At 35.7% G+C, this 17,459-nt stretch overlaps 1 protein-coding gene, 1 long non-coding RNA gene and 1 pseudogene across 4 annotated transcripts; 1 reads left to right on the top strand and 2 right to left on the bottom strand.

Moving 5' to 3' along the window:
• Positions 1-1,161: 1,161 nt before the first annotated feature.
• LOC110671782 (magnesium transporter MRS2-4-like) lies at positions 1,162-6,542 on the bottom strand (annotated as a pseudogene).
• LOC110671832 (uncharacterized) lies at positions 4,384-5,082 on the top strand. Its single transcript, XR_002498159.2, has 2 exons — positions 4,384-4,676; positions 4,786-5,082. It is a non-coding gene; the product is annotated as an uncharacterized LOC110671832 (long non-coding RNA).
• A 5,453-nt stretch (positions 6,543-11,995) lies between the features above and the next one.
• LOC110671827 (cleavage and polyadenylation specificity factor subunit 3-I-like) lies at positions 11,996-17,441 on the bottom strand. Of its 3 annotated transcripts, none has more exons than XM_021834420.2 (6): positions 17,318-17,441; positions 16,704-16,861; positions 16,496-16,593; positions 15,656-15,701; positions 15,408-15,557; positions 11,996-13,832 (listed from the first exon to the last, which is right to left on the bottom strand). In XM_021834420.2, exons 2-6 carry the CDS (start codon positions 16,851-16,853, stop codon positions 12,192-12,194), a joined length of 2,085 nt encoding a protein of 694 aa, XP_021690112.2. In that variant the 5' UTR covers positions 16,854-16,861; positions 17,318-17,441; the 3' UTR covers positions 11,996-12,191. The 3 variants fall into 3 exon arrangements, with proteins under 3 accessions (XP_021690112.2, XP_021690113.2, XP_021690114.2); XM_021834421.2 differs by having other exon boundaries at positions 16,704-16,858; positions 17,318-17,440; XM_021834422.2 differs by having other exon boundaries at positions 16,704-16,922; positions 17,318-17,430.
• Positions 17,442-17,459: the final 18 nt, after the last annotated feature.

The raw sequence follows: 17,459 nt of genomic DNA, 5'->3' as shown, positions 1-17,459 counted from the left end.
TTCGAGTTTGCCTAGGCTCAGCCCTTTCTCTTTCCTTGAGATCTTCGTTGTGTCTCTCTCCGTCCCAATTCTATTTGTCAAGCCATGCCACATCCAATTGAATAATAACTTTCCTTTTCCAGGTGAACCAAGGACTGCATAACAGTTGATCCTTCTCTCATGCCATCTTCAACTGCAACCTTGTGCAACAATATTAGAATCTAAGCATGGTTTTTAATTACGGTCGCGACCACGAGTAATGGAAACATGCATGTAATGGTTGTAACTTATTGGTAACGGCATGGTAATATGCAAATTTTTTTGAAAAAATTATAAAATTAATGAAATAAGTAGATATTGGTAAATACGAGTAAAATTATGATGCATAACTATAAAATAAACATAAATAAATTAAATTAGATATTATTAATAATGTATTTAAATTAATTCCAAAAAATAATTTAAATTAGAAAAAAAAAACACATAAACCTATTGATTGGGCAAACCAATGCTTCATATATAAAGTTAACAAACCTAACATCAAACAATGTAAGAAGTAATTGTGAAGAATAAAAATATTTATAATGATTTTATCTTAAAAAAAGAATAAGGGATGGATTTGTAAAAAAAAAGAGAAATTTTAGGTGAAATTTTGAGAAAAATATGATAGAAACATCAGTTAAAAGTTTAGAACATACAGAGAATGAAAAAAAAAATAAAGAAAACAATGCATGCATGTATTTTTTGTTAGTTAAATTATTGAGGTAATGGCTATTACCGTTACTTAATGATAAATAACGACCATTATCATTGTGTAACGATAATAATTGTCGTTACTAATGCAACTTAGCATTTATCTTTAAATAAGAGTAAAGGGTAACAGCTCCTTGAAAAACTCATAAATAACTACCCTTACATTAATCTGAGAGTCTAAAGATGCTAAATATGTCTTATCAGACTAGTCTCTCCCCCAGTTCATACAGCCACAGAAGCCTAGCCAGCCAGAGACTTCACAATTTCAAGTTTATGCTAAGGTATGGGATCAGTAAAGCTCTTATTATCCGTGCAATGGTGGCAGCACAACTAGAGTGAATTTATATTCCAGGAATAAAAGCAGACATCTCAATTCCATTAAGCCATCAAACCAATAACAGAAATTTCAATGACATTATATTCATTAATCACAACATTAATTTATGTTTATCAGTATCCTCTGAGAAACAAGGTGATAAAAAAATATCTACAGGGATTCATTTGCCTGAAGTCACATTTTCAATGCATTTCATCGTGTACAGATTCCCTCTCTCTCTCTCTGAAAAAAAAAATAAAAAGAAAAGCAATTCGATACAGATTGGCTGCGCCATCTCCAAATTATACGCTTCAGAAGACTTCTCATTTACCGAGACAAGTAAGAAAATTACTTGTCTGAATCCCAAGTATGTAGTGCATACTATTTTTGAAAATGTGATGAAGACTTATGAACCGAGCAATTTCATCCATCTAGCATATCCAAGAACCAGCAGGAAAAGCAAGAAACATCCTGCTGAAGAACCTCCAAGAAAGTACTCAAATACCCCATTTTTTTCATACAATCGGCAGGGGATATTCATGCCAAAGAACGATGCTACTAAGGTATCCATTGCTATAGCAAATGATGCAATAGTTAATGTCAGCTGAAGTTGAATGAGTTCATTTCGCTGCTGGTCAAGTTTTATGTTCACATAGTCTTCTGTGTCATCAATATGCTCACGAACCTGTACGTAAAGCTAACAAAAATCAGTTACCTTAAATGAAATCAACTAAATAAATACCATAACTGAACTTACAATTTCCCTTTGTAGTCAATACGGCAAAATACTTACAGACAAGATCTTGTTGCGTGTTCCATCCAACTGCGTAAAATAAGCTTCAAGCAACATCTCCAATTCCTCCACATCATTTTCATACAAAATGCTGCCAGTTGCCAGACTCGCACTGTGATCAGAATTAAGTCGGCGGAGATGAGGGGCAAAAGAGATAATGCTATTTGAAGCTGCAGTTCCTAATAAAGCCTCAGCTTGCTGATTCTGGACCCATTTCCTAGTCAAATATAAATCTGCCATATCTTCATTATCATCTAATGGATGTTTAGTTTCATCCCTCACCTGATTGGACACATGTGACTTTTCACCGTAAAAAATGAAGTGAAATATTAAATTTTGAAGCTATTAGGTCTAACAACCCTCTAGAAAAAAAATCAACCGGTTGATTCATATCCATTCACTAGATTCACTATTGAATCATAAGATTCGGTTAAGATTTAAGTGCATTTGGCATTTTTTCTATAGATTCGGACTGCAAGATTGGAATCAATAATTGTAAAATTCTAACAACAGTTAATGCCAATTGCATGCATGATCCCCATATAATCCCTAAGAAACCAATGGAGGAAGTTCTTTGTCTGGGCAAAGACAACGATCCTCAGGTCACTAGCCACAGTCACATACACCACAGGAGAAGTTCTATTGGATAATTATCAAAACTTTCATTGAGAAAAATCTTCTTTAAAGGGGAGATCAGACCACTTTCTGAAGCAATAAAAAAAATAAAACAAAAAAGTGCAATAGAAGGTATAGAGCATAAAAAATCCATTTCGTACCTTCACAGTTTGCGTGCAGAAATGAAATCCCCTGCTTCCTGCTAATCAGATTATCAATCACAAGCCCAAGCAAGAAAATTCAACCAATAAGGAGTAAGAAAACCCAACACCCTTTAAATAGCAAATGCAGGGAGCATAATATTTTTCTCCTTCCACACCTTTATTTGAAAAACATATGTCAGAGGAAATTCTAATTTCTACTGCATGCTAGGATCCTGACTTCATTCTCTCAGAGCTATTCGTGAATCTATAACGTATTTGATGATATCATCTAAATCCAATAAGCAATTCTTATGATGTATAATACAACTCCAAAAACAAACAGGAAGAAAAGTATCTGCAGGCCAAGTATCATCCAAAATATAAACAAGTAGGTCCAAAACTCATGCATACTGCTAATGACTCTATGATAAAGGACATAAGACAGTTAAGATAAAGAAGTAGATAATAGGTAGCTTCACTTAATGTTTGAGGACGGGTTGGTTGGCAGACATTATACAAAATTTTCTCTTCCTTTCGCACATTATAATTTGTTTTCATCGTTGTACAACAATATAAATATTGATATACCACACAACCAGATGAATCTATGCACAATTACAATTAGGAGAAAGAAAGTAATAGAATTGAGCCAAAAAAAACCTTTTGCACACATGCAAAAAGACGCGTGAGATTGCTTTTCAAGCTTCGAACATGTTCAAGATTCTTGGTGCTAACATTCCTGGCTAGTTCATCCAAAACAGGATAGGCATCTCTCTCTATTCTGCCACAGTGGAGTCTAAATATGTGCAACAACCTCCAATGCAGTTTCCAGAACCTGAAACTCAAAAGGAAGCTCACATTGCAAACCTTCGGCGGCTTCTGGAAGAGGCACCCACTGCCCACCGTTTGAAACATGCATTTCATTTTCTTGGGTATTTGTATGAACTGTTCCCTTGATATTAAATGGCCTTTTAAGAGGAGTTTGTTGCCTGAGCTGATCTACAAATGGAAGAACCTCCTGGCGTAGAGGATCCAAAATCAGGACTTCTTCAGCTGTAACTATAGCTTATAAACTCTAGATTGACAACCATGGCTTTCTCCCTGGCTGCAAAAAGTATAAAATAAAATCTGATTCCACTTTTTTCCCACCATAATCATTGACCACATATATGCAATATGAAAAGGTATAAAATATCTAATAACCATAAAATAAATGCAAAAATTTTTACAGATAACGGACATCATAATTTCTTGAATGTGTGATTAATGAATAAAAGGAAAAGATTATGGCACAACTAAGGAAAAGATCATGGCACAACTAAGGTACAATAAGAAAGATGAAGTCATGTTTAAAAACTTTAATCAAATAATAGTTTTGGGGTGGCTGGGTAGCACAAAAACAGAAATGTGGACTAGGGAAAACACGAAAATGAGCACGGGAAACGATATTTTAAAAAATATAAAAAATAAAAATATAAAAATACATATATATATATATATATAAATAAAAGTTGTTCAACCATAAACAAAATTTAAATTAATATTTAAATTTAATTATATAAAAATATATATATATTTAAAAATTTCATACTCATCTAATGAATATATGTCTAAATTAATAACTTAATTAATTAATTAGATAATTTATATATTTATAATTATAAATAATTAAAATAATAAATATAGAATAGTAAATTAATTAAATATATAAAATAAATTAAAATTAATCAAATTCATTTTATCACTATTTTTTTTTACCGAAAGACTAAGGTAAAGCATATTCTAAAAATATGGTGTAAAATTAAATAAATAAAATTAATAAACTTTTTTTTTTAAGTTAAATGTTTAAATATGGGTATGGATCTCAGTATCTCAAAGTCGGTAACTAAACAGAGGGTGAAGGGAGGGAGGCAGATCATCGACCCATCGAGAAGGGAGGCAGAGCATGGCATACATGATCAGATCTAAGCCTGCCTGAGTCGCCGCCAGTCACCCTTGATCGCCGCCCTGAGTCTCCCCCACCAGAACAGTCAGCTTCACTGCTCCAGTCGCCGCCCCACCAGCCCACCAGCGCCAGGTACTCCTCCTCCTCCTCCTTCTTTTTCTTCTTGTTGCGGTGCAAATTGATTTTAAACCATTTGTGTTTGCTTGTTTGGATGTTGCGATTCTTTTTTTTTTTTTTTAAGGAAACCCGTGTTCGATTTCTAAGAATTGCGGAAACGGCCCGGAGACGTTTCCTGGCCGGCCGTGTCCTTACGTTTCCGGCGAGGAAACGTTACCTGAACTGGGAAGCGCGGGCTCCTCCCGTTTCCGTGCATCATAGATCACCAGCTCCATCAAGCCAAATTGGTTTTCACAAAGTTAAAGACCGAAGCAAAGATGATGGTAGCCAGGACAAGGGTTAAATTAACTACTAGTAGTAGGTTTCAAAAGTTTAAAGAACCTAGACACTAATATCAGTAAATTGTGGATCCTTATGTGCTGTTTCTGTTCTTTTTTTATTCGGCTTTCTTTTCTACATAAATTTTTGAAACATGTAAACAAAATTAGGTCGTATGAGATACTAAGCCATACACACTGAAAATGAAATATAGGAGATGAAAAAAAACAAAATAAAATAAATGGTGCGTAGTAATTCAGATGCACCCTTTCGTTTGCTTTGCAGAATATCATGTAAACCCTTGCACAAGCTAAAATTCAAGATAATCCAAAGTTATAAATCGTGCCATTTAAGGAAACAAATTGCGCACTTCCTTACCAAAAATTTTTTATTAGTTGTTGGTTGAGATACAGAGAGTATAAAATCAGTTTCTTTCATAAATTTCTTAATATAAGCCATTCTATCACCTTCGAGACCCTATAAAAATATTTATACTAGCAAATGACGAGAAAAAAAAATTGTCATGATTGTAGATATATCAAACATTCACTTTCATGCTTTTTTGGTTGATTATTTTGTTTATGCTTTGTTTGGATTGAGGGAAATGGAGAGAAGATAAAAGAAGAGAAATTTGATTTCTCTCCATTCCCTAATTTGGACATCAAATAAAAGAGAGAAAGAAAGAGAAATGAGAAGAAATGAGGAGAAATGGTATTTCTCCCCTCCTTTGTAATTAGCCCACACCATTTCTCTTCAAATTGATGGAAAATAGAGAGAAATTTATAATAATATACTAAAATGTCCTTTTACAACATAATAGATATAAGAAAGAAAATGATATAATAGTTATTTCCTGTCTTTTTTTTTCAAGGGAGAAATTGCATTTCTCTCTCTCCGATTTTAATAATCTATCCAAATAATAGAAAGTAAATTTCTTTTCTTTTCTCTTCATTTTTCTTGTTTAATTTCTCTGCAATTCCCATGCACAATTAAGGATTCAAACATAGGGTTAGTTTATCAAGTACCAACATATTTCAAAACTGCAATACCCTGACTTCCATCATTATGTTGCCTAAACAGACTTATCTCAAACCATAACTCTATATTTCATCACAATTCACAACACAAATGAATAAATCATCGATAATTCCCAGCAAAAGTCAAATGAATTCTACACGATCAAATTTGAAACAAAAGTTGCATCTTTACCTAGAATATTGGAGGAGTGGGAAAAGACAGGGCCAAGAATCCTCAAATCCCTAGTAGGAATCGCTACACGCTTAATAATTGCGCTTTTATCACATTCCATTAGCTCCGAATTCCCAAACCTATCAAACCTTATCCACAGCCCCACCCCTCCCACCTTCTTCTTCATCTTCACTACCGTCCCTGCAACCAAAGTATTATTATTATTACTAATACTGTCAATCAATTGCCGCAGCAGTGATGTCACCCTCAACGGAGGAGGGGGAGTGTTGCCAGTACTGGAGGAGACGGAGGCCCCAACTTCTTCTTCAGGCAAGGCCTGGTGCTTTTGGAGAAAATAAAGGATCCCCTCCCCATTTTCCGAATATTATCTTTATTGAAATTGTATATAGGTGTGTGTGTAGAACTTCTTGTGTGTGTTTTATGGCTGTGAGATTAGAGAGGCATGGAGAAGGGCGGCAGCAGTAGTGATGAGGCTTCTTCTTCTTCTTCTTCTTCTTCTTCTTCTTCTGCTCTCCTGCCGTAAATGCCTCCTTCCATTTCTATCACCCTTCTTAATGTTAGGCTCTGTCTGCTTGCTTCTGATTGTATGAATAAGTGTTTTGACGTTTTTGTAAGATTATCATTTTCTTAAAGAAAAAAAAAAATCCTTGATTTTTCTTAAAAATACTTTAATTTTTACTTTATTATGGAAATTTTTTTATTAATTTTTTAATATCCCAATTGCAAAAAACTTTTTAAAAAATATATTTTTTACAAAATAAATGTAGCATACAATTAATTAACATTTAATTTTAAATACATTTGGGTAAATTACCATGAGATTTTTAGATTTTACTAAAATTTATTAATTGATCCTTAAAATTCTTAGGGTCGATTAAAATGTCTTTTTGTTAATTCAAAACAAGATTATTTAGTCCTTTTATTAGTCTTTTATGAGAAAAACATTAGTCAAATGGGAGAGAACTTGATAAGAAGGCAGAAAAAAACGTGAAATGGCAAAAACAGCTCGATCCTCTTTTTCCTTCTCCTTCCGCCATTGCTTCCCGCCTTAGGTCATTTCTCTTTCATCTTTGTAGCATCTACCTCTCCTTATTTCCCCAATTTTCCTTTGTTTGCTTCTTTCCGTCACAATGTCTCATTCAGATAGCACCGTAAGTGGATGGGATGGGAGGTTAATGGCTGTCAATTGTAGAGGTGGGAAAAGGTGTAGGGTAAGCATTTCCCAATCTGCAAACCAGCCATATTACTATTGCACAAATAATAGACGTGGAACTTTTCGGGGGTGGTGCATTGAGCTTTCATCATTAACTGCTACTTCAACTGGATGGAGCCGAAACTCTTCAACAAGGCAGATTGTTGAAAGTTGATAGGTAAATCAGTTAAGGGAAGAGGTTATGAAGCTAGCAAATGTGCTAAAGTAAGAGGTTATGCGGCTATAAAATGTGCTAAAGGAAGATGTTATGAATATGAAAATTGAGCTTAAGGATGAGGTCGTGAAGCTGAAAGAAGATCATAGGTAAGTGGAAAGAAAGCTTTAACAGCTTGATTTGATCTTTGGATTTTTGAAAACATATGTGTTGTTTATTTTGATAGTGTTTTTGGTTTTTATTGTACTAAGAAGCAAGTAGGAAATGGGTAAGAATGGGTTATAATTGATAATGTATTTAGATGCTCTGTTTTTGTAGTTTTGTTAAAGCTAGGAATATATGCTCTGTTTTCTAGGTTAACTAATAATGATAGGGACGAACTAGTATACATTTATCGAATGTAGGGACTAAGATAGTTATATTTAAAAAATGTAGGGAACTAAATAGTAACGTTTACTAAAACATAAGGGACTTAAAATGTGAATTCTGGAAAAAAAATTGCTACAATGCCATTTATATCAAAACACCTTTGAATGAAGAATTACCCACCAACAATATCGCAGTACTAACTAGAACTTGATGGTTTCCAATCGATAAGGAAGGGGACTTTGAGAGAATTCAAGTAGTGGTTTGTGTATTTTAACCGAGAGATATGGCATTTTGATTTTTGAACATTTGGAATAGTACTCAAAAACTCCGCCTAAGTAGTTTGCGCTTAGCCGGTCCCAAGCTCGGATAAAGGAGGAGGGTTGCGGTAGGTGACAACCAGCGTAAAAATTTCGTCACACCCTATGATATGGATTCAAAAGATATAAACGTTGGGGCGTCCTCTACTAACGACGCGCTACATTGGAGCCCGGGTGTAGTGATAAATATGCAAGGGTGTAGGGCGTTCACCGAAAGCGACGCGCCATGCCGGCGCCCGGGTGTGGTGTTAAGTGAGCAAGGGTTCCCACATCATGGACGGGTGTGGGTAAAGAAGTTAGTCCATAGGACAGATAGTAGAACAAATAGTGGAACAGAACACAAGATAGACATAGAAAACAATAGAAGATATCATAGAAAGAGACCAATTAGAAAGGAGCAGGATAGGAGGAGGATCAGGGTTGGTACTTGGAATGTTGGATCTCTTACAGGAAAATTAATGGAGCTTGTGGATACCTTGGAAAGGAGAAGGGTGAATATTGCTTGCATTCAGGAGACTAAATGGGTAGGAGAGAATAGCAAGAAAGTGGATCATTCAGGGTACAAATTGTGGTTTCTTGGAAAGGAGATAAACAATAACGGAGTGGGTATAATCATATACAGAACATTGAAAGACGAAGTAGTAGATGTTAAAAGAGTAGGAGATAGAATTATACTAGTAAAGCTAGTACTAGAAGGAGAAACAATAAATATAGTTAGTGCTTATGCCCCACAAATAGGACTAGACAGTGAGAGTAAACAAAGGTTTTGGGAAGATATGGATGATTTAATGCAAAGCATACCGAATGAAGAGAATGTTTTCATTGGTGGAGATTTGAATGGACATGTAGGAAGTGATAGACAAGGTTATGAGAATGTTCATGGAGGTTTTGGTTTTGGCAGTCGAAATGAGGAGGGAAAAAGCATCCTGGATTTTGCTATAGCATACGACCTAATACTAGCAAATACCTACTTTATAAAAAGAGAGTCACATTTAGTGACTTTCAAAAGTGGGCAACATAGAAGCCAAATCGACTTCCTCTTAACCAGGAAGACAAATATAGCTCTATGCAAGGATTGCAAGGTCATTCCAGGAGAGGCTTTAACAAGTCAACATAGGTTGGTGGTCTTGGATGTCAAGTTTAGAAACAATGCAAGTAAGGTCAGAAGAAATAGTGTAGCTCGAACAAAGTGGTGGGAGTTCAAAGGAGTAAAGCAAGTGAAGTTCAAAAATGAGTTTCTCGAGTCCAAAATATGGAAGCTAGATATGGAGGCCAATGATATGTGGATACAGATGGCATCAAAGATTAGAGAAGTAGCTAGAAAAGTACTTGGAGAGTCTAAAGGACATGGACCACCCTCAAAAGAGAGATGGTGGTGGAATGAGGAAGTACAAAAGGCAGTGAAGAGAAAAAGAGAATGGTATAAGAAATTACCTAAATGTGATAATAATGAAGCATATGAACAATACAAGATAGCAAAGAAAGAGACAAAAAAGACAGTTAGTCAAGCAAGAGCGCAGGCCTTTGAAAAGTTATACGAGAAACTTGGAACTAAAGAAGGGGAGAAAGATATTTATAGATTAGCAAGGAGTAGAGAAAGGAAATGTCAAGATCTCAATCAAGTTAGGTGCATTAAGGATAAAGAAGGAAAAGTGTTGGTGAAAGATGAGGACATTAAAGAAAGATGGAGAAATTATTTCAATGATCTCTTTAATAATAGTCAAAATGGAAATAGCGCGAATATAGATTATAGAACAATAGAAAAGAATGTAAATTATACTAGAATGATTAGATCTTTAGAAGTAAAGGAAGCACTTAAGAGAATGAAAGTGGGTAAAGCCTGTGGACCCGATGAAATACCAATTGAAGTGTGGAAGTATTTGGGAGATATGGGAGTGGCATGGTTAACTAAATTATTTAATAAGATTCTAAACTCAAAGAAAATGCCTGATGAATGGAGGAAGAGTATTTTAGTACCTATTTTTAAAAATAAGGAGACATACTGAGTTGCTCAAACTAGAGGAATTAAACTCATGAGCCATACTATGAAGTTGTGGGAGAGAGTTGTGGAGCATCGACTACGTCATGATACTTCTATCTCTCTCAATCAATTTGGTTTCATGCCCGGTCGTTCAACTATGGAAGCGATCTTTCTCATTAGAAGCTTGATGGAGAAATATAGAGATATGAAGAAAGATCTACACATGTTTTTATTGATTTGGAGAAGGCTTATGATAGTGTTCCAAGAGAAGTCTTATGGAATGTGTTAGAACAAAAGAGGATATCTATTAGGTACATACAAGTATTGAAAGATATATATGAAGGAGCAACTACTATTGTGCGCACAGTGGGAGGGGATACAAGAGATTTTTCGATCTCAATTGGATTACACCAAGGATCAGCCATAAGCCCTTACCTTTTTACATTAGTTTTAGATGAACTGACGAAACATATACAAGAGAGTATTCCTTGGTGCATGATGTTTGCGGATGATATTGTTCTGATAGATGAGACACGAGAAGGAGTCAATAGGAAGCTAGAACTTTGGAGAAGTATTCTAGAGTCAAAGGGTTTTAAGTTAAGTAGAACGAAGACAGAACACATGCATTGCAAGTTCAGTGAAGGCCAAACTGGTGATAGGGAAGGAGTTAGTTTGAATGGAGTGGTACTGTCCCAAAGTAATCACTTTAAATATCTAGGCTCAGTCCTTCAAGTAGATGGGGGATGTGAGGAGGATGTTAGTCATAGGATTAAAGCCTGATGGTACAAGTGTAGACGTGCCACGGGAGATTTATGTGATCGTAAGATTCCCAACAAATTAAAAGGAAAATTTTACCGCATGACCATACGACCGGCTATGTTATATGGTAGTGAGTGTTGGGCACTAAAAGAGTCGTATGCATCTAAGATAAGAGTTGCAGAGATGAGAATGTTAAGGTGGATGAGTGGCCATACTAGACTAGATAAAGTCCGTAATGAAAGTATTAGAGAAAAGGTAGGAGTAGTGCCAATTGAAGATAAGTTGAGAGAAGGGAGATTAAGGTGGTTTGGTCATGTGAAGCGTAGACATATGGAGGCTCCAGTTAGACAAGTAGAGCACATTAGGTTAGAGGATAGAAAGAAAAAAAGGGGTAGACCTAAATTGACTTGGAGGAGAGTAGTACAATATGATTTAGAAGCATTACACATTTCTGAGGATTTAACCCAAAATCGTTCAGAGTGGAAAAAGCGAATCCATATAGCCGACCCCAAATTTTTGGGATAAAGGCTTAGTTGAGTTGAGTTGGAATAGTACTCAAGGATATGTTGGACATTTCCCATCTACCTTTCATGGAAGAGTAGCAGAACTACTTTAACAAGTGATATTTTAATTGCCTCTTAAAGAATTTTAAGTACCAACAAATAAATTTTAACAAAATCCAAAAACCTCATACTAATCTACCCACTGCTTTTTACTATTAAAAATTTAAAAAAAAAATTCTTTATGAAATGAAAAAGGTAGAAAGGTAAATTAAAAAATTGGGAAATATAAATTAGGTATTCTTCTGCCTAATTAATACAATTATTTTTCTTATATTATAGTATTAAGTAACTACTTAAAAAAAAACTCAAAAGTTAATTAATGAAAAAAAAAGCAATTATAATAATTAATTAAAAATTTATTTAATATTATTATTTGAACTGTTATTAAAAAATATTATTATTAACTCTACAGAATAACACTCTAATAATAAAGTTCTAGACGAGTAAAATCTTTATAAAGGAGAAATTTCTATTGATGCTTTAGTAGTCATACTCAAATGAAAAATCCTTAAGCTCTACCAAATCATTCCAACTTCACTCTCTTAAACAAAGCTAAAGTAACAAGCTATACAAACTAGGAATTAGAGTTTGCAGTAACAAAATTTATCCTCACAATACTGAAACATGGGCAGAAAATTGGAAGAAGCTTATGATGCAGAGAGTGGAATTGGCCTCACTGCACTTTGGATTCGCCTAAACACAGTCATGACCCTTTCCTTGAGACCTTCATTTTCGCTCTCAACATCCCCACTCTGTTTGTCGAGCTGTGCCACATTCCCATCAACAGTTATGACCAGCTTCCCATTCTCTCCAAGCTTCACATCTCCGAAAAATGAAACAAGGAGTGCATAAATCACCTTCTCTGCTTTTTCCCCATTTTCTTCCTCTGATTTCACAGCCTCTGACTCAACTACCACCTTGGGAACCTCCCGACTGATGTTCAAAACTAGAGCTAGAACCGAGTCAGACACCATATCACTTATAGGATCTGCATTCCAATGAAGTGAAATATGTCTATCAGACTCATGCTTCACAGTCACTCGCTCATGCACTTGCAATGTCGGAACCCCAGACTCCTCATCTGTGCCGGATTCCACAATCTCATATATCTGTTCAAGCCGGTGCTTTATCACACCAAAGGCACCAGAGAATGGAATGGTGATTCTCTGAGAAATATTTGTTGTAGATAGCTGGGAGAATACATGGAGATCTTCAGGTGCCATAATTTGGTAAGTGAAGCCCTTCTTTACTAGTATGCCGCTGACAGTTTCACCAACATCTGGGGTCTTCTCAGCTAGTTTCCCTATTGTTTTTGCCATTTTCTCAGAGTTGAAATACATCTCAACAGACTGACAATTCTTAGGAGTAATGATTTTGGTGTTGCCATCCGCAAACTCTGTGATAAGCTTCTGTTTGAGCCTCCCCATTTCATTACCTTCTCCGTGAACAAGAATTATGTTAGGAGGCATCAGCTCTTTCAAGAATGTGCTTGTCTGAGCATAATCCGCATGGGCAGAGAATGAAATATAATGGACTTGCATGTTCAGAGGAGCAGTTAATCCATTCATTAGAGTGACCTCCTTTGGTTCATTAATGATGGTCTTAGCTAGCGTTCCTTCAACAACATATCCAGGTATAACACAAGCATTTTTCTTATCAGAGCACCACATATCAAATAACTGCCTTGACAACCCGCTTTGCAGTCCACCAGGGCTAGCCATGACCACTGATGGACCCACATCAGTAAAATCCTCAATGCTATTTAGTGGTGATATGTGCTTGAATTTGAAGGGATTTGAGATTGCAAATTGGTTGCGGATCCTCTCATTCATTGAAAGGATATATGTCTGGTAGACAGTCATACACTTCTTCGCAAGAGGAGAAGCATAATATATGGGAATGTTATGGAGCTCAGAATGGTTTGCCCAGTACTCATCAAGGATCAAGAGAAGTTCTTGGGCACGACCAAGGGCATATGCTGGGATTAGAACACGACCCCCTTGAGAAATAGTTGAGTGGATAACATCAGTGAACCGCTTCTCCCGAATGTGCCGAGGTTGATGGAGCTGGACCCCATAAGTGGATTCAATTACACATATGTCAGGGGAGAATTGTGGCATCTCAGCAGCACGAAGATGCCGATCTTCTTCACGTGAATAGTCTCCTGTATAGAGGACTCGAACACCAGCAATGTCAACCATGAACATGGCAGCACCGAGGACATGGCCAGCAGTATAGCACCAAAATTTAATGCCATTCACCTCCACTGTTTGATGGAAGTCAATAACCTGCAATTACATGAGAGGGATTGTAAATTTAAATTTACATGCTTGCACATTCTCAACCACAAAACTATACATGCACAAAAAGATATGAGTTCATAAAGCGAACAATATTAGGATGTCAAGATGGCAAAAGAAATGAAATTTAAAAAGCAAATTAGCATTATTGACAGACATTCAATGACATTCTTAGAATGTCACTTAAAGAAACTCAAAGATAATAATGGGGCAGACCCTTTCCATTGTGGTTGCATAGTTCCATGGAATCCAATTGAAAGTCTAATAAAATCCCAACTTCAACTCTTCTATCATTACCATGCACCATTAGAAGCTCTACACCAACCATGACAAGGAGGGAGAAATCCCCATTTACAGGAATCGCGGAAGTTCAATTCATTTAGATGCACACGGTCCAAATATTCCATGAAAAATTGTTTGATGAGAATCAAATTCAACACTTCGAGAAGCACTAAAAAGCAACTCGTTCGACTTTACATCATATAGCTTTCTGAAAAGAAGAATCCTAACACTCCACATATCATTTTTTTTCCTTATCATCAGCATAGACATGTCCGATAACAAGTAGAAGAATGTGAAAACCGTTCCAAATGATACCTAAATTTGTATTCTGTAGTGCTTATAGTATGAACTTAATGAGCAAACTATGACCTAGCACGCTAAAAACCTACATATGAACAAAGCCAACACTCATCGGGTGGACAACCAATGCTTAACTACAATTAGCTTTGCCCGCCACTACTTCATAGTTAAATTAAAAGTTTGCTGCACCATCACATAAAATGTTACTGAGCCATTAGGCTATGTCCAATTAGCATTAAACACAAATTCCGAAAAAAAAAAAAAAAAAGGGAAGAAGAAGAAGAAGCTAGAAACACAAAAATAGAGCTAATATTTACAATATGACCTAAAGACTATCAATTAAATATGACATTAGTTGTCAACCTCAACTACTTGAGTACGCACTTTGATATCACCAAGCAATTGATAATTCCAAATTTAACTTGAAAGCAAAAAATCCAACTTACATTGAATGGCAGATAAAAGAGCAATATTTACATAGGCTTTTCCCCCTTAAGTGTAATACTATGTATAAACTTCATAAAAATATAACTTATGCATATCAGCCGCATAAAACTATATGCTGAGAGCTGAGTTCACAAAATAAACTTCTGGACATCAAATGAGAAATCAAACAACTAAAATCCCAAGCATACCCTTAAGCTAAGAGATTCAGAAGAAGGAAAGACTCACAATACATAAAAAGGAATACCATATTATGATGCCAACACTTCTTTCATCTATTGGAATGTGGGATCAATTCAACATAAACATATAAACCATAAAAATAGATGGAATGCTAAGGAACAATGGCCAACATGCTGAAGTCCTGATTCAAGAAGACAACATCATGCAGAGACAAATAAAACCCAAGGACTGGCTGGAAAGTATCTTTAAAAGCATCACCACAGAATTGGGAAAGAATGCAAGCCTAGAGATGGATGGAAACCGAAAGGAATAAGGAAGAAGGAAATAAGGACCCAACAATTAGAGAACACAAACCTCAATTTTATCCATGGAGCGGTTTATGTCTTGTTCACCAAACAACATGTCTTCTACTGAAACCTTGCTGACTTTTACATAATCTGTTAAAAGCAACTTGTAGATAGCCTTTGTTGCATGAGTCATGAAAACACGACCCTTAAATGTGGTCTGATAAAAAATATATAAATATTAGTTTAACTGTAAAGAAAACCTGTACAGGACAATTTATGCTAATTCATCCAGGAAAAAAAAAAAAAAAATCAAACCTTCTCCAAGAAATAAGGCAGAGATGCAGCATGATCCAAGTGAAAGCTACAAGAAAAAAGCGTCATTATAGTTATTAAGTGGCAAAGATAGAGACAGGGATGAGGGAGGAAAGAGAGAGAGGGAGGTAAAAGAATTTTGATTCAGAATGCATAGGCAAAGAGTGGAACTGGAAACTACAAATTGAACCAAAAGAAGGGCAATATTAAATTATTTTTTCTTTATGGAAATCCTAAGTGCTATCAGGCCCTTAAAACTTCAATAAAACTTTCAGAAAGAATTATCAACCATTATGAATCGCCTAAAAAGAGATGAACAATTAAAAAAAGCAAAACTTCCATAAACTTTACATCTCACCCTATTTTTGTAGCTGTCCACTATTAACCACCCTTCTAACGTCATATGCCTAGCTCCATGCTAAGGCAACAAAACCACTGAGCAAGCATACAACACTCATATTTTTTCTAATTCTGACAACCCTGTATATCTTTCCTTTTACATATTCTCGTGCATCTAAGTATCTAATGCAACTGTTACATCAAAATCACATTATATCCTGAAAACTGTCATTCATGTGAAAAATAAAAGCGCCATCACCTACAGAAAAGAAAAGGCATAGTGCAATATTAAGTTTCATTCAACAAAGTCACTAAAAGATAGATTATACCCCCCTTCGCAAATGATTAGTTTATGTTAGCCCAATTATTGACACTAGCATGCACCCTAATAAGAAATAGAAATCAGTTATGTGAACTTAAAATATAGTCTTCTGGTGCAGCAAATGAAAACTCACACATAACAAGCAACTAAATTAAGCAAATATATGAGAAAGAAATACATACTGGGTGATGAGAAGTACATCAATAGTTGAAGGATCAATCTCATCAAAGTATGGCAAGGCAGCCATGCCTGAGTAAGCCGGTTGAATTCCACAATCAAACTATCCCACACACAACAGAGAAAATAAAGATTACATTTGTTAGTATCCATAAAAATATAAAACAAAATAATCTAATTAGGAAGTGCAAAACCTTCATAGCTATATCATACCAACACTGTCTTCCCTTTATAGGACATGTACACACAGGATCGACCCACTTCATTGCCAGCCCCAAGAGGAGTTAAAGTTAGTTGATCCCCTTCTCTTGTTACTGGTGCATCTCGTCTTTTCAGAGATTGGGATTGCCCTGTTGAAGACATTCCCGCTGCTGCCAAAAACCAGAATAACCCAAACAAGCTAAATTGCAGCTAATACGAAGTACCAAGTTCCTATTTAAACAAGCGAAATAAGCCATTTTGCATACAGGGAAATTGCAATAAAGCAGATTACAATCCAGAATCAAAACGCTCTAGAGAGCTCAAATGATATATTTTGCAGAGATTTTAAACCTTAAAACCCTAGAGTTCAAGTGGATGTCAGTGTGTGACCCCGCCCATTGCACGCGAGTCATTTTGGTAACCCAAATTCCCAAGTTCGGGTTATTCAGGTTTTACTGGGTTTAACGTAAATTGCACGCTTTCCACAGAATAACATTACAAGAAAAGAAACGGAAGAGAAGAAGATGACAAGTGATTACAAATACAATCAACAAGGACAAAAACAGCAATACGGAGATAACCTGATAGCTGGAACTTGATGGAAGAACAAGATGAGAAAGTTGTACCTTTGGTTTTAGCTCAGAGAGAGAAAGAGATCCACAAAGTACTAAATTGAGCTCTGAAATTGCAACGATGAAAAAGGGAAAGGAAGAATGCCGTTGAAATAACAGAAATTGAGTGTGACTAAATTCTAGGGTTTTAAGGATA

This window comes from Hevea brasiliensis, chromosome 14, assembly GCF_030052815.1.
Source record: "Hevea brasiliensis isolate MT/VB/25A 57/8 chromosome 14, ASM3005281v1, whole genome shotgun sequence".
Lineage (NCBI taxonomy): Eukaryota > Viridiplantae > Streptophyta > Magnoliopsida > Malpighiales > Euphorbiaceae > Hevea > Hevea brasiliensis.
Note: the sequence above shows the minus strand (reverse complement) of the source record. Positions and strands in the feature narration are given on the sequence as shown.